A 20,921-nucleotide genomic window follows, 5' to 3' on the forward strand; every position below is an offset into this window, starting at 1 on the left:
CATCTCTGAGCCATGCCAGGTGCCTGCAAGGGACTGAGCCTTTGGAGCAGAGCTGGCCAGTCCCAGATCCCCCTTTGGCAGCTCACAGCTGCTGCTCATTGTTGTCCTTTGAGCAGATGGCTGGCTGCCACCTGGCCTTTGTCCTTTGTCTCCTCATCCGCTCCCTTCTCTTTGGGGAATACTAGCAGCCCTGGGTCGTGGGCTGGAAATCTGGAGGCTTCAGCACCTCTGGGTTTCTGTCTTGGATGTAGGAACAAAACTGTGCAGAGGTTCCCTTTGTTCAAGGCTGTATGAAGCCACTTCACAAAGATGCTTTCTTAGTCTCGCACGTGAGAAAATCTCTTGGAAAACGTCAAGTCAATTTTATTTGGGATGTTCGCAACTTTCTTGGGAGTGGGGAGCCCATAATTCTTCTTGCAGGGGTTCCAGGAGTGAAGTGGGAGGATTTCCAAAAAGCCCCAAAGTACCAACCATTGACTGAACTGTTTGTGATGATCCGCTCACCCTGGGTCCTCTTGGTGCCAAGGCTTGTTCGTTGGCCTAGTGCCAGGATGACGTGAACTCTGGGCACGGTGTAGTGTAAAGACTTAGGTTCTGTACGGTGAAGAGGCAGGAATCGAACTTTACCCAAGCCCATCCAGGCAGCAGGTCACAAGCCGCCATGTGCGACCCCTCCCATGTTTAGCTCATTTGACCTCCTAACCTGACAGGGAACTTTTGGTAAAGTTCCTTTAAAAGGGCAGTAGCTGAAACAGAGACACTTTCCGGAGGATTTTCTCACCGATATCACATGGCTTTTTGCAGCTCTGAACTCCTGATTTGTCCGGGGTTTATGTAATTGCAGGCAATGACCCTGAAATTGGGTGAGGAACAAAAAGCCAATGTATGCGGTTAACCTCCCACTTCTTCCCCCAGCTTGTGAAAAGCAGTCTGGCCACATCTGGCTTTCTTCTCTAGGGACTTAGATTACAAGGTAATGAAATGAAGGACAAGCCCCCAGGGGCATGAAGCACAAGGTCACCATCTCCCGTGGCTGGATCCCCGGAAGGTGATGAGTTAAACAGGGGTGGGTGAGGGATTACTTTAGGGGGTGGTTGACAAGCACAAGTGAGTTAGCCCTCATTCTCGTCCTAACTTTGAGTTCTAGGTGAGGTCACAAGAGGGCCACAGACCTGCGCCCACTTTCAGTCCAACTCCAAGGTTGGTTTGGAGACTTGGAAGAGAAATGCTATCACTCCTCTCTCCTTCCTACCAGAACACAATACTGTGTGTTCTAGCTCTCTGGAAAAAGACGTTTTGTGAAAACTGTAGACAAGATTGGCATAGAACGACCGAAAAGCCAAAAAAAAAAAAAAAAAAATTCTCTCAATGCAGTAACTTCTGGTCAAAATCCCTTTCTGTGTGCATTTGGGTGGCATGGGGGAACAGAGCATTCTGAAACATGGGTTATTTCCCAGTTTGGGAGCTCAGGGAACTTGGTGCCAGAGTTATCTCCAATAGAAAGATGTCTCCATGCACAAAGAAACCTTAGGGTCTCCAAGCAGCCTGCCCTTGATGTGAGGTCAAGAGAGGAGACCAAAGGAGATTTCCTTGAGGAGTTCTAATGAGATGACATGAATAATCAAGTCTCCCCTTAACAGTTTACATAAAGCCTTGCTTAAGCAGATGAGATGAGCAGTGATCTAGAGGTGGAAATCCTGCAGGCTGAGGAGTGTTTGCTCGGTCCCGGGAGCCAACAGCGCCCCCTAGTGTTTAGCCAAGCACAAGCTGCAGACCTGCCCTGTACCCAGGTTGGTGGCGTCTGGCATCTTGAGTGACAGTATTCCCCAGGGGAGTATCCATTTGTTTTAGTTTAATGAAGGCTTCTCCTCTTTCTTTCCTTTTTCCATATATTTTTGAGCCATAACTGGTAATGCACAAGGTTACTCCTGGCTCTGCATTCAGGAATTACTCCTGGTAGAGATTTGGGGGTGCTGGGGATCAAACCTGGATCAGCCACATGCCAGGCAAACACCTACCATTGTACTATTGTTCCAGCCCCCCTGTGAAGTCTTCCCTTCACCACTACTTGCCTTTTAGCCATGGTACATGACTTAGTTCCACGTTTGGTTCTGAACTTAGAAGCAGATGCGTTTAGATCTCTTCCTGTCACTGGACAAGGCCTCAGTAAGGAGCTGTGAAATTCTGTAACATTTGGTTTTGTTTGTATGCACCTGACTTAGAACTGGTTGAAATAAAGCACTTTTCAAAAAGTGTCTCCAGGATGGTCTCTTGGGCTTCTTGGGTCAAAGCTCCTGGGTGTTTTGGGTGAACTGAGAAGAAGCCAGTGGAGGTGAAGCCAGAAAATGAATTGATTTCCTTCCTCCAAAGTTTACCATGGACTTGGGTCCATACTTGCCTGGAATATTCCAATAGGGGGAGAAGAGTGCATGCCTGAGGAGTTCGGCCTTGATAGAGTGGAAACTGTAGTGAAAAGAACTTTGAAATAACTTCCAATGAGGCTGGAATTGGGGGGCACAGCTCCCAAATGATGCTCAGGGAGTCTGGGGCTGGCAGTTTAATGCAAATATCTAAGGATGCAAATAGACTGCTGGGGGCCACCGAATGGCATGTTGAGGTTTCCAAGGGAATATTCAATGGTACTTGGGAGGCCACCTGATGCCGGGAATTGTACCTGGATCTGGTACATCCTGCCCCTGAGACTAAAAATTTGTCTTCACCCTTGTCCTGGCTTGTTGGGACCTTTTCCTGGGACTTGGCTATTTCTTCTTGGAAAGAATCCAAATACTTGTTTGGAAGATCTGGAATTGCTTCTATTGCTATCAACAAGTTACCAAGCTTAGCACCTCCTGGCTAAGGCCCACATTCTGTTCCACTGTGCTAAGTATGTTTGACAACTGGTTTTCTGTATGAATTTAGTTATACTCCAGTACCCAAAACTTTAATCAGGCAGTTGTAAAGTTGTTGCCGTCTGTTTTTTTTTTTTTGGGTGGGGGCACATCCGGTGATGCACAGGGGTTACTCCTGGCTTTGCGCTCAGAAATTGCTCCTGGCTGGGGGACCATATAGTATGCCAGGGATTGAACCACAGGCTGTCCTAGGTTAGCGCGTGCAAGGCAAATGCCCTAGCGCTTGTGCCACTGCTCCGGCCCCTGTCTATGTTCTTTTAAAAATACGATTGACAGGGTCAGAGAGATAGTGGATAGGGCATTTGCTTTGCACTTGGCCAATTGGGGATTGATCCCTGGCATCACATATGGTTCCCCAAGCCACTAGGACTAACTCCTGACCACCTAAAGGTATGGCCCCCCAAACTCAAAACAAAGGAAAAAAAAAAACAGATGGAATTGACATTGAATCAGTGAACTGGATCTATAAGACAGATTTCACTCCCTTATATAGGTGGCTTCGTCTAATGGGGTGCAGGGTTCATGAGGAAAAGCTTGACTCCCTGGAGGAAGAGGGAAGCCTGCTTCTACCTGCCTCCAACTTGAGTGACAATATTGGCTCTTCCTGGCTGCCTAGTCTTTTATTCTGGACAGATTTGTTAACCCCCAACCAAGCGAGTCAATTCCTTACAATTAATGTCTCTTGGTCACACCCAGCTTCCCCATCGACTCTGGCAAACACATGGCAGGTGATCTGGTTATTTCCAGAAGATTGAATATTTGACTCCCTAGGAAATCTGGCCATGGGGCAAGAATCATGACCAAACTCATGTAACCTCAAAGAGTCCTCAAACTTTTTAAATGGGGCCAGTTCACTGTCCCTCAGGCCATTGGAGGGCCAGACTATAGTTTAAAAAAAATCTATGAACAAATTCCTATGTACACTGCACATATTTTGAAGTAAAAAAAATGGGAACAAATACAATATTTACTGTGAAGAACAAGTAAAGTTAATTAAATCAACAAACTTACCAGTATTTTAATGGGAACTATGGGCCTGCTTTTAGTGGGCCATAGTGTGGGGACCCTGCTTAGAAAAAAGGTAACATTAAAACTCGAGACATTGGAGCAGTAGTACAGCATGTAAGGTATTTGCCTTGCATATGTCCGACCCAGGTTCAGTCTACAGCATCCCACCACGGAGTGATTCCTGAAAGCAGAGGAAGGGTACCTGAGCCTTGCCTGGTGTGACCCAAAAACAAAAACAACAAAAATCAAGACATTATTTTAAGCAATGCCTGCCCCAATAAATCTTGAAATACTTTTTTTTTTTTGAAATGTTTGATATGAAATGTTTGGATATGAAACTGTTCCCTTTGAGGTGCTCTTTCAAATACCTATATTTAGAATTTTTCCTCCCTGCTGTAGCTTGTTAGTTGTTGCACAGACTAAGCTGAGTGACAGGGAGTTGCAGACAGACAGCTGACCATTTGAGGGGATGGAGAACATTGTGTGGACAGAGGTAGCAGAGACCAAAGAAGGGGTCCCTTTAGGGTACCTCCGACCCCCCAAATCAGGCAGCCAGTCTTAATAAAGCTAGAGTGCCTGAAATCACCCAATCTGTATTAATAGCCTGTGTGCCACAGAAACTCGAAGTTCTTGGCTTGTGTTAGGGCAGCAGATTTTGAGAAATAATTGGTGGTGTCTATTTTAGGTAATGAAGGCTGGCTGGCTGGGGCTGTTGCAAGCACACAGCGCTGCTGTGAGGTTCAGGGCACAGGGTGTTGCTTAGCTGTGCAGACACAAACAGACCCACTGCAGCTGAACTTGTTAGTAGTCCCTTTGAAATCATGCAAAATAAACATTGATTACTTAGATTTCAGCATGTAAGTTCTACAAGTATGCAGTTGGCTTTCGATGAGTAATAAAAGTAAGTCACTACACTTTATAAATGTATATGTTAACTTAAAACTATGAGTTCATAGGAGTTGTGAGTCCTGGGTTGCTCAAAAATTTCTAATTAATTGTTTTGGTGTAATTATCAGTAATACCCACTTCTATTCTAATGGAGTTAGAAAAGGACACATTAGGGACTCATTAGGTGTAGTCTGTGCCTTGGAAAGGCAAGTGGCACTGTGCATACTGCCAGGCCAGAAGAGCCATCCAAGGGCTTGCCAGCACACAGGTTTGGATCTCATAATCTCTCACTTTTATTTTTACTTATGTGTTGTTCTATATATATCTTATGGTTTCAGGCCTGATATCAAGGTCTTTAGTCCATTTGGATTTGATCTTTGTGCATGGTGTTAGATGGGGGTCTGGGGGTCTGAGTTTACTTTTTTTTTTTTGCAAGTGGCTAACCAGTTGTGCCAACATTATTTGTTAAAGAGGCTTTCCTTGCTCCACTTTGGATTTTTTGCCCTTTATCAAACATTAGTTGATTGTATGTCTGGGGAATATTCTCTGAATACTGAAGTCTATTCCACTGATCTGACGATCTGTCTTTATTCCAATACCATGCTGTTTTGATGACCATTGATTAGTAATACAGTTTAAAGTTGGGGAAAGTAATGCCTCCCATATTCCTTTTCCCAAGGATTGCATTAGCTATTCATGGGTGTTGATTGTTCCAAATAAACTTCAGAAGTGTTTGATTCACTTCTTTGACAACTGGCATGGGTATCTTAAGGGGACTGCATTAAATCTGTACAATGCTTTGGTGGAGTATTGCCATTTTAATGATATTAATCCTGCCAATCCATGAGCGGGGTATGTGTCTCCATTTCCTTGTGTCCTCTCTTATTTCTTGAAGCAGGATTTTGTAGTTTTCTTTATATAGGTCCTTTACCTCTTTAGTTAAGCTGACCCCAAGATATTTAAATTAAAAACTTTTCTTTATTGAATCGCCGTGAATACCGTTACAAAATTGTTCAGGATTGAGTTTCAGTTCTATAATGTTAGAGCACCAATGCCCCTAATGTCCCTTCTGCCCCAAATCTGCCTCTATGGCAGACAATTCTCTCCCTTCCTTTTAGGCTCTGAGGTTTGCAATTGGAAGGGAGCATGCTTATCCCTCTGGTGGCTAAAGCGGATTTATGGGTGCTATGACATATCTTACCCACAAGGTGACACCAGAGGTGTTGCTGACATGCGAGGTGCTGATGGTGCTAGTTATTATTTATTATGATTACTACTACTATTACTCTTATGGTTTGGGGCCACACCCGGAAGTGCTCAAGGGCCACTCCTCTATCTGCGCTCAGAAAGTAATCCTGAAAGGCTCGGATGACCACATGGGATGATGAAGACCAAACCTGGGTCGGGCAAGTTCAAGGCAAAAGCCCTACTCACTTTTCTAGAGAATCTTTTAGAATTCTTTTAAAGAATCCCAGGACCAACCGTGGCTGTTGCTCTGGAGGAGGACGGAAAAGTACGATCAGCTACATATTCTCCGCTGCTCCTCATCCCAAGCTGATTGAAGAGATGTAGAGGAGAGAACAAGGAAGCAAGGGGCCCAACAGCTGCAGGGTATAAGCAAGCCCTGCCTTCCCAGCTCCACCATCAGTGCCTCACACCACTTCTGCCTTAAGGCAACTCTTATTTTTATGCCCTGCAATCGTACGTCTCAGGAAGGAAGGATGTTTGGCTTCCAAGAGATGTGTACAAAAATGCTTACAGCAGTGTATTCGCAAGAGCTAACAGCTGGAAAGAAGAGCCTGGGTGGCTGTGGATGCTAGATCAGGTAAATGGAGTTAAATGGCATATGGTGTGGACCAAACAGAAACAATTGCCGCAAAGGACAAGAACACATCTCTTATCGCTAAGCTTATCGCTAAGCACAAAGAAGCCCACAACAAGCACAGTGTGTTTCTTTTTTTCTTTTCTTTTCTTTTTTTTGGTGGGGGGGGGGGGGTCACATCCAGTAGGCTCAAGGGTTACTCCTGGCTCTGCACTCAGAAATCGCTCCTGGCAGGCTCCCGGGACCATATGAAATTCTGGTAATTGAACCAAGGTCCGTCCTGGGTTGGCTGTGTACAAGGCAAATGCTCTACCTCTGTGCTGTCTCTCCAGCCCAAGCACAGCGTGTTTCTATGAAGCTAAAGAATCTCAGATGACAGATTTGAGAACAGTATTTTCTTTGGGGGTGGGGTGGGATGTGGTCTTGCCTGGGAGGAGGTTTGGATCAGCCCGATGAAAGGTGAAATGCTCCCTGTAGATGATGTGTTTTTTCTTTGCATCTGAGTGCTGTTTATTCAGAACAGACGTGAGTAAAATAAACCCATGGAGTCCTCAGGGATTACTCCAGCTCTGTGCTCAGGGATCACTCCTGGTAATGCTCAGAGGACCATAAAGGGTGATGGATCAAACCTGGATTGGCTGCATGATGGCAAAAGCCTTACCCCTGAACTATTTCTCGGCTCTGACTTTTTGATTTTGTTTTATCATTATTATTAAGATTGCTTATCACAGTACTTTAAATTGGTAGAAGAAGCAATCTATCTTCTTTTTTTTTGGGGGGGGGGGGGGAGGTTACACCCGGCAGTGCTCAGGGGTCACTCCTGGCTCTACGCTCAGAAATTGCTCCCAGCAGGCTCCGGGGACCGTAATGGATGCCGGGATTCGAACCACCATCTTTCTGCATGCAAGGCAAATGCCTTATCTCCATGCCATCTCTTCGGCCCCAACAATCTATCTTTCAAAAAAAATAATAAGTTTATTTAAACACTGGTTCGCAAAGTTTCTCATAATACAGTTTTATCTGGCATTTGATGTTCCAACATCAATCCCACCACCAGTGTCAAAGTCCCTTCACTGTTGTTTCTAGTTTTTCAAACTCCCCCAAGATTGTCCCTTGGCAGCTATAAATAATTTACTTAATATTGCTTGTTATAACTAATGGTAATGGTATTATAAAAATTATTAATAGGAATTTGTGAAAATGGTCTTTTCTCACAATGGGGTCATTATGTCATTGTCTAGGGGTTTACTAAGCTGTTTATTGCTAGTTGAGTTTTTTGTGGTTGGTTTTGTTTGTTGAGCTTAAGGTGCGTTCTGTGATAATTTCACATCTAATTTGGTGTGTTCCTACTGAGGCATTAGTATTGAAAATTATGGAAGTGTTGTATATGTGGCCGCATGGTCCAGGTCTTCAAGGATCATGGTAGTGGTTATGGGATGTGTGGACAGCTGCTTTAGCAGGGTGGGAACACAATCTTATTGATATTTGATCATGGGCACCTTTTGTGATCCTGAGTAAAATTGTGTGTGTGTGTGTATGTGTCTGTATGTGTGTGTGTGTGTGTGTGTGTGTGTGTGTGTGTGTGTGTGCCTACCTATAACACATGGTAGGCTAACACTCTACTTCTGATCCTCATCCTTGGGTCCTGAAATAAAGCATTTAAAAAAAGTTGTTCCTATTTCTGAGGATGCACTTTTCACATCCACTGCTGGATTTTTCATCTTTTCCTCACTAATCATAAAAGTTAATTATACCTTAGTGTAGTAATATGTTTTCCTGGTTTACATGGCAAATACTCTCTATTGTTACTTGTAGTTCTTATTTTATTTAGCTTTTGTTGGGGCATATCCTAAGATGCTCAGGGTCTATTCCTGCTCTGTGCTCAAAAGTGACCCCTGACAGAGCCCAAGGGACCATATCTGGTGCCAGCATATACAAACTGAGCTTCCCAAAATGCAGGGGAAATGCCTTAACTTTTAACGGTTTAGTACAGAATTTCCCCAGATCTCTGCATCCTTGATTTCAACTTGTATTGTTGAGTAGTTTGTTTCAGTTCCTGAAGCAGTGCTGTCACATTTTTTGTTAGGTGGTGCTCAGGGGTTACTCCTGACTCTGCACTTAGGAATCACTCTTGGTGGTGCTTGATGGGACTGTACGGGATGCTGGGGATTGAACTCAGGTCTACCGCCTGCAAGGCAAACACCCTACCCGCTGTGCTAGCTCATCTGTGCTGACACTTTCTGTAGTTGTCCTGCAGCCTTGGGTTTCTCCTGCTGGGAACTGCTTCTCTTGTTTTGGAGGGTCAGGCAGGCCAAGTTTTGGAGAATGGAATGGTCGATTGTTCTGACATCTGCCTCATGATGAGACTAGGTTGATGAGTTTGGGGGAGGAAGATTCCAATGGGTCAAGTATCACTTTCTCCATTTTAAGGCTATCACAAGTCTCTCTCTCTCTCTCTCTCTCTCTCTCTCTCTCTCTCTCTCTCTCTCTCTCTCTCTCTCTCTCTCTCTCTCTCTCTGTTTTTGGGTCACACCTGGCTGTACTCAGGGGTTATTCCTGGCTCTGTGCTCAGAAATCGCTCCTGGCAGGCTCAGGGGACCATATGGGATGCCAGGATTCGAACCACTGTCTATCCTGGATTGGCTGCATACAAGGCAAATGTCCTACTGCTGTGCTATCTTTCTGGTCTCTCTCTCTCTCTCTCTCTCTCTCTCTCTCTCTCTCTCTCTCTCTCAGGACAATGTCTGTCTGCTGTATGTTAAATTTTATTTTATTGAAGTGTTTCACAAGTCTTATCATATTAATTTTGACCTTGGGGGTATTTCCATGATTCCCCATGGTGACTTTGCTCTTCTCCCCTTTAGTTAAGTTTCATTCCCTCAGGTGGGAGTTTTTATTTTTTTTATTTTTATTTATTTATTTATTTTTTTGGGGTCACACCCGGCAGTGCTCAGGGGTTACTCCTGGCTGTCTGCTCAGAAATAGCTCCTGGCAGGCATGGGGGACCATATGGGACACCGGGATTCGAACCAACCACCTTTGGTCCTGGATCGGCTGCTTGCAAGGCAAACACCGCTGTGCTATCTCTCCGGGCCCAGGTGGGAGTTTTTATTTAGAATTTTTCTGCCCAGAAATTGAGGCAGGCAGGCAGGGAAGGGCCCCCACATGGTAATGAATTCTGAGACAGCAAGAAATTCTCAAGAAATAAAAGTTCTTAAAATGTAACAAAACCAAGAGACAGGGACTTGGAGGAGTTATTTGTTCCTGATTAAACCATTAGCTGGGGCCTCTGTAGCCCAGAGAAGGCTGGACCCTGTCCTAGAGAAGTTCTAGCAGGAACAAGGCCAGGAACAAAATGTCAAAGACCAGCAACTACCTACAGGTCTAGTAACAACCACAGCAATAGACTTTTACCTAGGTAGAAAATCCCAGGTGTGGCAGGTTGATCAAAACCCATGGAAGTCAACTTAGAATAAAGGAGGAGTCTTATGGCATTGCTCTGAGGACATGGTGGCTGCATCTCCCCTCTTGTGATGTGGACTTACACACTTTCATGCTGGGGTCTATATTGGGGCTCTCTGTGAGAGAGAGAGAGAGAGAGAGAGAGAGAGAGAGAGAGAGAGAGAGAGAGAGAGAGAGAGAAGAAGAAGAAGAAAGACCATGAGTGCCTTTATTTTGATCTTGGTTGGTAACCCCAGGGTAAAATAGCCAGTGGAAATAGGCAGAGACTTTAACTTTTAACTCTGGGTTTAGAAATTTAAGTCCAGGGCTGAAGAGATAGCATGGAGATGGGGCATTTGCCTTGCATGCAGAAGGACAGTGGTTCCAACACCGGCATCCCATATGGTCCCCTGAGCTGGCCAGGAGTGATTTCTGAGCATAGAGCCAGGAGTAACCCCTGAGTGCTGCTGGCTATGACCCCAAAACAAACAAACAAACAAACAAAAAAAGAAATTTAAGTACAGCACAACTGATATAACTGAGCCAAGCCAAGATCCTTCCCCTGCTTCAACCTTGAGAACTCCATTCCTGGGAATCTAGGGTTGATTTTGAGTCTGTAGTACTGAGGACAGGGAGTAGGCTGAGGGGATGGTGCATAGTACTCCTTGGGTTGGGGTGCTGACATCTCTGATGAGCCTGAGCTCTAAATTTTCCCCAGACCTCCATGACAGCTGCCCCCATCTCACCCATCTGCTTCCGTATGGACCCAGCTATCTCCGTGATCAGCCGCTGTGACCAGCGTCCCTCTTGCGCAAGTTCCTCTCTGACCTCTTGCCAAAAGAGCAGGGTCAGGTGTGCTGGAGTTAAACAATTTGTATTGTTTAGGAGGGTAAAGCTTCCCCACGAAAAGACTGTGGGTAAATTAAGTCCTGGGAATCCCCAGAACTACTGGCAAGTGTGGATAGAGATGATGTCACAGACCTGAGTAGGAAGAAGCATCAGGGGAAACACTTTTTAGGGCTGTGGGCTGTGGGAGTTTCAGCTATAGGATGGGTCCCTTTAGAAGGAAGGAGCCCAATGAGTGTCTGGGCCTTATTTCTGAGTCCTCTCCTTAAGCCAGAAAAATCCTTTCCCTCTCTCTGTCCGGGGTTCATGGTGGAAGAGAGGGGGAAAAATCAGTGCTGTTGGGGGTGGGATCCCTGTCTCCCTCACTTCATGCTTTCAGGGAGGGCTTTCCAAAGCCACAGCCCAAAGTGAGGCTTCCCTTTGCTAAAGGAAGTATCAGAGTCTGTGGAAAAGTAGGACACTAGGGCAGGGCTCTGAGGTGTCCCAAAGAGATGTTCCCTTTGTGCAAAGAGCAGGTACTTTATTTTGGCTCATTTTCTAGGGTTGGGGGGTTTGGTCTCCTGACACTGGGGACGTGAGCTGTCTGCTCGAGACAGGGTTCAGGACACAAGTGAGGACTGAGGACGAATGAGTCCCATGTTGTTTCTGCAGGTTCTGGGAACCCAGAACTCCAGGGTCACTACTGGCCTGTGTGAGTCAGGGTGGGGGTGCTGAGCTTTCAGTGGGAGAAATGGAAAAACCCTGGAGTCTTCTCTTCATCAGTGTACAGGAGGCCCTGCCACTGTGTTGGCTCTGACGGTGCCCCTGCTGCATGTTGGCCACCTGGGAGGGCCTGGCAGAACTGCTAGTTTCTCGGGTATCTCTGTCCAGCCATGTACAGCACCTAAATATCGTCTGGGAGGAGATGCAAGATGCCATTCACCTACAGGGCCCCCATTGCAGGGCCATCATGACATGGTTGCACTCTGACTTGCAGTTGCAGTTTGCAGTGGAGCAGCCAGACAAGTTCCTGGCCACTAGGGGGCACTGTGACAATATGATTTCATGCTGTGGCTGGTTCTGAGCAAATGAAAATCAAGACTGATTTAGAGGCAGGGAAAGTGGTCCAATTTTTTTTTTTTTTTTTGTATGTGTGGTTCAAATTTTCTTTCAGAGTTCTATTGTCATTTTAATATTGTCAAACCTTTATTTGAAAAAAGTCAGCAAGAAAGGGCAAGAAAGTGGTGTGTGACAGGATTCACATTGAAACGGATCAGAACAACTGCAATTCATCCACTGACCAAGACCTGCATATCAAAGCTCTTGGCTCAAATGAAAGAAACCAGATTAAGACTTTTCATGACCTTGGAGTTTGTAAACATGAGCGAGGAGATGCCAGAACACAGAAATTCAATCAGAGGCGTTTTGCATTTTGCCTCATCATATAGAAATCCATGGTACGCCCCACTTAATCTAGTTTCTACACAGTTAACGACATGAGAAAAGGCAGCAATTACAGAGCATGTACGCCATGATCTAAGATCTTTCCATGAGATAATGAAGTCATTTTGCAGATGTGGCTGTGCAGGTCCTTGCAGTTACATTCCAGAGTGAACTGGTGAAATGTCATTAGTGTCCTGGAGGCTACAGTCCTCTCTCTGCTTTTATGGGTATTGATATTTTTATAAAAAGAAGATATAGGATAGGTTATACACCAGGAATAACTTTTTTTGTGTGTTCTGTACTTTCTCTGATGGGTTTCAGCAGGAGCACAGAGCTGGTGGCATAGAAAATGAGGTGATTGGTGTCTTCCCTATGGTGGCAGGGTGTCTTACAGAGACCCAACCAGGCTACTCCATTGGGCTGCCTCATTCTCACTTCTTGCACCACTTTCCATGGCCAAACTTTCCTAGAAGACCCTTGAGATGAAAGCTGATACCAAGGAAGTCAGATGAGAGGTGCCTTTAGTAATATTTAGGTTTCAAAATACTGAAGAGGGAGAGCATGTTTGACACAGCATTTCTCTTACACTTTAAATTGCAGAACCAGATTGGAGAGAGTACAGCTGGTAGGGTGTTTGTCTTGAACACAGTTGACTCGAGTTCAATCCCTGGTATCCCTTATGGCACCCTGAGCATTGCTATTAGTAATTCCTGAGTGCAAATCTAGGAGTTACTGTGAGCACTTCTGAGTGTGGCAGTGATTGGCTCTAAATCAACCAACCAACCAACCAACCAACCAACCAACCAACCAACCAACCAACCAAAACCCATCAAAATACAACATCAAAATACAAAAGCAAACAGATCCTTGCAGCCTTCATTTCCAAAAGGGGCTCAGTAACTCCTGGGAGTCTTTGGGGTCAAGATCCCAAAGGACCTGAGGATATAGCATATAACTCTCAATTCATTCTTTTAAGTTAAACTAGCCCTGTTTTATAACAGGTTCTTTAGGTAATAATTAGTAAATGGTCCATTTTCTTTTGCTTGGGGCATGCATGAACTTTTTTTTAGGCATTTCTAAAGAGTAAGTGTTTTTCAAAAGATTTTTTGATTATTTCTATGGCCATTATTCTAGGGTCAAGAGGTGATGGTCCCTTACCAAAAAAGTTGGGTGCAAGAAGGGTAGTGGTGGGGCTGCCACAAGAGTATAGATTTAGACATTTAGCTTCTTAAACTTGAAAGTCTTTCACACGGGCTTAGAGAAGCTCAAGAGAGCAAACCTGTCATTTTGGAAAGTTGTCTCAAGCCCGCCCTTGTCCTGGAAAGGACTCACTCGTACCAGTTTTGGGTCACCGTACTCCAGATCTAATCTAATTGGTTCTGACTGTATCTGGTCTGGCCACATATATATTTATTTATCACTGGTTCTTAGGGTCTTGACTGAGCAGTCTTCTCTTTGTTCCTTAGTAAAATTTTAGCTTAACAAGATAGATGAGATGAAATCTATATATAACAAGGTACTGGAATGAACATAGAACCAGCTCTGATCTTAGTTCATATATAACTGGGTAGGGTGGGGAGTATTGCTCAGGGACTGAGACCTGCCTGCAGGTCCATGCCTAGCTCCCCACTCAGAGATGTGTGTGTTTAGATTTAGCACCTAAGTGCCAAGTAACAGTGCTGGGATTGCCAGAGGAAAATCAGAAAGACCTCCTTCTAAGGTCTAAGGCTCTTCCCTTCTAGATTCCCCTTCCTTCTTTCCAAAGGTCACCTACCTCAAGTCATTGGGAGGGGCTGGAGAGCTTGGACAGTGGGGAAGGCAGTTGCCTTGTACACACCCAACTTGTGTTTGATCCTTGACATTCCATATGGTCCCATGAGCAACCTCAGTGTAGAGCCAGGAATGACCCCAAAACCCAAACCCAAAACCAAACCAAGAAACAAATCCACACACAACCCTAGCCGCACCCCACAACAGTCATTGGGAAGTGGTGGGAAAGGCACCTTCCTTTATCTTCCCCTGAAATGCAGTGTGTGTGTGTGTGTTGTGTGTGTGTTGTGTGTGTTGTGTTGTGTTGTGTTGTGTTGTGTGTGTGTGTGTGTGTGACACTCTACCCAGAGTAGAGAAACCACAGTCTTACAGGGGATGCACAGAGCCCAGTGGAGGCTGACTCTCTCTCTCTCTCTCTCTCTCTCTCTCTCTCTCTCTCACACACACACACACACACACACACATACATGCATACACAAACACAGGAGTCATCTACTCAAGGAAGGACCTGAGTGAAGACAAGAAAGCACTTAGCTGAACGGCTACCTTGGGGGTAGCTCGAGGACAAGTGTGGGTGCAAGGTTGGAAGAGGATGGGGACGTCCTGGTGGGCTTACTTGGCCAGGACCCACACGACCCACAGCAGGCCGAGCAGAAGCACCGGCAGCTGGACGTCCACCCTGGCACGCGTGAAGCTGGAGCTGCTGGTGGTGCTGCCGGTGTCTCTATCCACCCAGAAGTCGCAGTGCTTGCGGGCGCAGAGCTCTCGGACCAGGCGCCACAGCACGCGTTGGTGCAGCTTGTCTTGCTTCTCGAAGCTCAGCTCCTCCTTGTTGGCCGCCTTGGTGGCATTGATGCAGCCGCCGATGAGCATCTTCTTGGTCACGTTGGCGTCCAGGCAGCCGTTGTAGTAGATGCCGTCGGGGAACTGCCAGTAATTGGCCTCGTAGTACTGCTTGTCCTCTCCGGCCAGGTCGATGTCCAGCTTGCGGCCCTCTCGGATGAAGGCGCCGGGCTTGATCTCGTCCACGCGGGCCTCGGTGATCTGGGGGGCCTCGGTGGCGTGCGGGGTGCTGGGCAGGACCTTCCGGCCCCACTTGAAGCGGTGCTTGAAGCCTTTGGCCTCCAAGGCGCAGAGCTGAGACAGAAGTAGGATTCCAGCGATGGCCAAGCACTGGCTGAGGAGTTTCCCCATTGTGGCAGGATCTGCTATGGGAGAGAAACATCAGCCTGTTAACATCCCTGGGGCAGGTTGCTTGTCTCCTCGAACCCCTTCCTACAAATGCTCTATTTTGGGGGGAGGTGGGGTGGGATGGCTCACTCAGCAGTGCTCTGGACTCTAGTTGGCTCTGAGCTCTGTTCTGCTTTGGTGGGGCATTACCCGTGTCCTGACTCCTGCCTGCAGCATCTTTTGCTCAAAGGACAGCATATCCTGCCCACCTTTACTTTAAGTTCTGTTTTCTTCCCTCCAGATAAAAGCAGGCTTGGGCCCCCCAAGTTGAGTCAATTTTGAACTTCTGTTTTTTTTTTACCTGGGCTTCCACCCCTTGAGAATGAGGGTTGGGGGACAGGGACCCTGGTTTTCTCAGGCACAGTTGGAAGCTGCAACTGGTAATTAAAGAATACCTTTGGCCATGCAGGTTAGATAAATAAGTAGTCACTTGATATAGCTGTTTTCTTTGATCCTCCCAAGTCTTTCAAAGCAAGGGATCCCTGGGCGAAAACTACAAGAAAGACAGGACTGAGGAGAGCTCTGAGCATAGACTATTTTTATTTATTTAACTTATTATTTTATTGTGGGAGCGTACCTGCTGTGCTTACTGCACACCTGCAGGACTTACTTCTGGCTCTGTGCTCAGAAATCACTCCTGGCAGAACTTGGGGGGGCCCTGTGTGGAGCTAGGGATTTAGGAATCAGTTGCATGCCACGTAAACACCTTCCTCGCACTCTCTTTCCGACCACCCCACTAGCTCTTTAATTTTATCTTTGGGACTTCTTGTGCCAGCAACTGGCACCACTTATTTAAGCCATAGGACCTGCCAGTGCTGAATGACCATTTCTGTCAAGTGATAGGAGGATTTCAACAAAGGAGATATTTGCTCCACATCAGCAGATGTCAACTCTGAGCCCTGCTCTTCCCCAGTGCCCCACCCCCAACAGTGCTCCCCTGCCCTTCTGGGCTGCGGTGGGCAGTGGAGCATGCTGAAAAGGTATAAAACATAGCTCTGACACACCTCTGCTCACCCAAAAGAGGGCACACAAACATTTCTTGGTATTTATTTTTGGGCCACTATGCTCAGAGATTACTCCAGAAATGTATCCTGGCAGTGGTGCTTGAAGAACCACATAGGATGCTGGGGATCGGACCTTGAAGACTGGGTGCAAGGCAAGAGCCTACTTGCTGTTGCATCGCTCTAGACCTGACGAGCATTTCTGAGGGACAGTGGACAGGAGACCAGAGGGTTGGATGTTATCATGGGTGCCACAGCCTCAGAGAGACTGATGACATCAGAGAATACGCCTTGCCTCCAGTCCAGTAGTGGCACAACTGACTGAAAGGACAATGGCCACCGTCCAGACAAGTCTCCTTTCTGCAACTCGGTATCTATTTGAGAGCCAGGACAAGTCACTAAAGAGGAGCCTGAGCTGATGGACTTGAAGGACGGACCACAAGTCCCTGAGTGACAAGGGGGACAAGGTGTGACAGTCAGTTGCTCTCCCTTCTCAAGCACGCCCTGTATCACCCCCTGAAGAATTTATCAAAGGTACCTGTGCGCTTCTGTTAAAATGGGCAACTCTAGTTGAAGAGGAAATAGTGAAGGAAGAATGAAGAGAAAATAATGAAGGCATGATAATAAAGAAATAATAATGAAGGAATAAGAACCAACTGCACCCAGATGTCCTGCAGCAGTACCTCGCCCTTCCCTCAGGGGGGCCAGGGCTCGAAGGCAGTGGCAGCGCCCTCAAGCATGTAGTAACCCCGGGACTCCTCCCACTCCCACTCCCACTCGTGGGAGCTCAGTCAGACCTAAAGAAACCCAAGGGTGCATATTTATCATCTTCAAAGAGGTCTCATTCCCATATCATCAGGCCTGACCCTCCTCTCTGTGGAGGACCCACTCTATGACTTTTCAGCCACAGACATGCTCTGTTTTGGGACACCAGACCCCCCAGGCCACCCACATAGTTCTCCAGGGCCACATCCTGTGGTGCTCACGTGTTTTGGGGGGTCTGGGCACAAATAAGGGGTGGCTGCACCCTCAAGGCATAACCTTAAAACTTGTCCTCTTTTCTCAAGCCCCTGTCCAGACCCTTAAAGCATAAATGGGCTAGCGAGCTAGCACCGGGGTAACGGGCTTTTCCTGCACACTGCCAACCCGAGTTCTATCCCAGAACCACAGGGTCACCTGCAAGAGCGAACCTTTTTTTTTTGTTTTGTTTTTTGTTTTTTGGGCCACACCCATTTGATGCTCAGAGGTTACTCCTGGCTAAGCGCTCAGAAATTACCCCTGGCTTGGGGGGACCATATGGGACGCCGGGGGATCGAACCACGGTCCTTCCTTGGCTAGCGCTTACAAGGCAGACACCTTACCTCTAGTGCCACCTCGCCGGCCCTGAGAGCTAACCTTGATCACAAAGTTTGGATCATACCTTGAGCTCTGCTCGGTGTGATCCCCAAACAAATAAAATACAATAAAAACATAACAAATGACAATAATATACACAATATAAATTCACATGAAAAGACAATGAAAGCACAGAGGTTTTGAGAAAGCAATCATCGTCATTGCCCAGAGCTTTCAAGAAAAAAGAATATCCCCATTAGCTAACCCTCAGTGAATGCATGCAACACCATTGGCACCCAACATTTTTCATTTGGATGTCAATTGGGAAGTCCCCCAATTTGGATGTCCCCCAATTTGGATGTCCATTTTGGAAGGGTGAGAAAGGGGATGCCCGCTGCTCTGTAGCCTTCTTAGAAGGGGGCAGATCCCAGAGCAGGATTCTGCTCCCCACCTACCGTTAGCTGGTTTGGGAAAGTGCTGCTGCACTGCTGATCTTCAGTACATCCTCCAGGGCCAGGCCTGCCCAGCTAAGTAGGAGCCCGAGGGGGAGGTGGCCTTGCTGCCCTCTCCAAATATGGCAGCCTCCCCTTTCCTGGGGACCAATCAGGGACTCCCCCACTCCTGTGTCTCAAGGAGGGTGGACCTTCTCCTTTCTTCCTAGGAAGCAACCCTGTAAGAAGGTGGGAAAGAAGTCCAAAAAGATTTGCGTGGTGTCTATAATTAAATTAATGAGTTAATGAGTTCATGATGAAAAATCTCTCATGAGTTTATCATAAAGTGTCTTCAAAAGAATCCCATGGAGTAGCTAAGGGGAAGAAAAGGGCACGAGGTCTGGAAGGGTCAGAACCATTGGTCTATATCTGTACGTTTGAGGTATATCCTCATTCTCCCCATAAAGTTCACTAATTCTGAATCTCTTTGAACCCCTTTATTTCAGGCCCTGGGGTAAAACCTAAGTATTACAATGGAAGGTGGTTACTCAAGCCTGAGTGACTCAATTCACTCATTTGAAGGTTATAAGGTTTTCCAAGGTCTATGACAGGGACTGAAGTTCAGGTCTGTGTGTCTTTTTTTTTTGTTTTTTTGTTTTTTGTTTTTTGGTCACACTCAATGGTGATCAGGGGTTATTCCTGGCTCTGCACTCAGAAATTGCCCCTGGCAGGCTTGGGGAACCATATAGAATGGCAGGATTTGAACCACCCTCTGTCCTGGATTGGCTGCATGCAAGGCAAATGCCCTACCGCTGTGTTATCTCTCCAGTTTCCTGTGTGTCTTCTTACATCAAGATGCCAACTTTGGGCAATAGAAGGACATTTTTCAGAAGTCTGGGCAATGCTGTTTCAAAGATTGGCATTTCTAGATTACTTTTTTTTTTTTTTTGCTTGTTTTTAGGGCTACATCTGCAGTAGTTGGGGATTGTCCCTTGGCTTTGTGCTTGAGAATCAATCCTGGAGATGCTTGAGGAACCATATGGAATTCTGGGGATCAAAACCCAGGTCAGCTTCATACAAGGCAAGCGCTCTACCTGGCCCTCTAGCTGGCTGTTTGGAAAGAAAAATGAACAGTTTCAGCATCTCCAATGGGATGGCATAGGGAGTATGTAGGTTATTCTCTATTCACGTATCCAAAAGTCAGAGAGGAGGCTACTCAGAGCAAAGGGATTGTGGGGGCTTCTGAAGGAAGCTGGCTCACAAGTCCCCCCATCTGGAGCCCACTAGGAATGAGGACCATAATGCCCTGGGGGGTGGTGGAGACATCAGATGGAAAGATGGATGAGATGATTTATTTATTTATTTATTTTTCTTTTGGGGGGTTGAGGAAAGGTTGGGCCACCCTGGCAGTATTCAGAACTTACTCCTGGCTCTGTTCTTAGAGATAGCTCCTCTGTAGGGGTCATACCCAGACGGACTGCTGGGTCAGCCATGTGCAAGGTAAGCGCCCTACCCACTGTCCTATCGCTCCAGTCCTGGAGGATATCTGAGAACTTTGACTGCTCTGGGTCCCGTGGAAATTTTTGAACTGCTCAGTCTACAAGCCACCAAGCTGAAGATATGGGGACATGAAAAGAGAAAGATGACACTAAGCCTGTTCAGAGAGCGTGGGGGAGATAACAGTGGGTTTCCTTTACCACATTGGCATCCAAAGCTGGAAAGGAAAAGTCTTGCAGGAGGAGGGAAGGTTATGTTATTGGGGGACCCACCTTGAACGGAAGGTGCTTGCTTTAGGGTCACCTATTTAGGTGGATTCTGCAGCTGGCCCGTAACGAGATGAACCCGAAAAGCGAACGTGAATTTTCATCCACAAGGGCCTTCGTTTCCATTCCACTTGTTTCCAAGGGCTTTGATTAAGGAGGAGGTTGTTTCCGAGACAGCCAGCAGATGGTGCCAGAAGCGCTTACAAAGACCAGTGGACTCTAGCAGGATCCCAGCCTCCTGGTAGATTTTCCTCTCTCCTTTACCTTTGTTTGTTTGTTTTGTTTTGTTTTGGAGCCTCATCCGGTGACGCTCAGGGGTTACTCCCGGCTCTGCTCTCAAAAATTGCTCCAGTCTTGAGGGGACCATATGGGAGGCCAGGGTATTGAACTGTGGTTAATCCTAGGCTAGTGGGGGCAAGGCAGACGCCTTACTGCTCTGCACCACTGCTCCGGCCCCTTACTTTATATCACTCAACTTAAAAAAATAAGTCCCCCCTCTCCCAATTGTAGGTTGATTTTAAGTTTGACTCTCTCTCTCTCTCTCTCTCTCTCTCTCTCTCTCTCTCTCACACACACACACACACACACACACACACACACACACACACACACACAACCTGCAGTGCCAACTGTTTGCAAAATACAGAAAATCAAAAGAAAAAAGATCATTTCATTGCTGGAGATGGGTGTCAGTATGAAGTGTTCAGTAGATAGATGCTCAAGGCCATCTTGACTGCCCGGGAGGTCTCGAATGGCCTAGATCAGCTCCCGCTCTGAGTACTATGAGGTCACGGGACACAAAGACACCCAAGGTCACCCAGTCTAGTGACTGGCAGAGCTTCCCCCACAGGCCACTGCCTTGTTCTGAACTCTCGGTACTTGCTGTCCTGTCTGCCTGGCCAGTGGGGCTGGAAAGTTCTTCCCACACCACACTCCCCATCTTTTTGAGGTCCCTTTTCAAGAGGGACTTTCTGAGAAGGCTGTGGGAGGTTGGCCAGAGCTGCTGAGGCTGTACATTCTGCTGGCCAGAGCACAAAAGGTCCTTTCTGAAAGGC

General features: G+C 46.6%; 2 protein-coding genes across 2 annotated transcripts in view; one reads left to right on the forward strand and one right to left on the reverse strand.

Annotated features, from left to right (window-relative positions):
* The window catches only part of TMEM230 (transmembrane protein 230), a 768,807-nt gene that overhangs the window by 351,008 nt on the left and 396,878 nt on the right, over window positions 1-20,921 (forward strand). The gene's annotated exons all lie outside the window — the stretch shown is intronic.
* Window positions 96-15,300, reverse strand: PRND (prion like protein doppel). Its single transcript, XM_049779485.1, has 4 exons — window positions 14,723-15,300; window positions 2,376-2,463; window positions 782-853; window positions 96-236 (listed from the first exon to the last, which is right to left on the reverse strand). Exons 1-4 carry the CDS (start codon window positions 15,298-15,300, stop codon window positions 96-98), a joined length of 879 nt encoding a protein of 292 aa, XP_049635442.1.

Source organism: Suncus etruscus, chromosome 9, assembly GCF_024139225.1.
Source record: "Suncus etruscus isolate mSunEtr1 chromosome 9, mSunEtr1.pri.cur, whole genome shotgun sequence".
NCBI lineage: Eukaryota > Metazoa > Chordata > Mammalia > Eulipotyphla > Soricidae > Suncus > Suncus etruscus.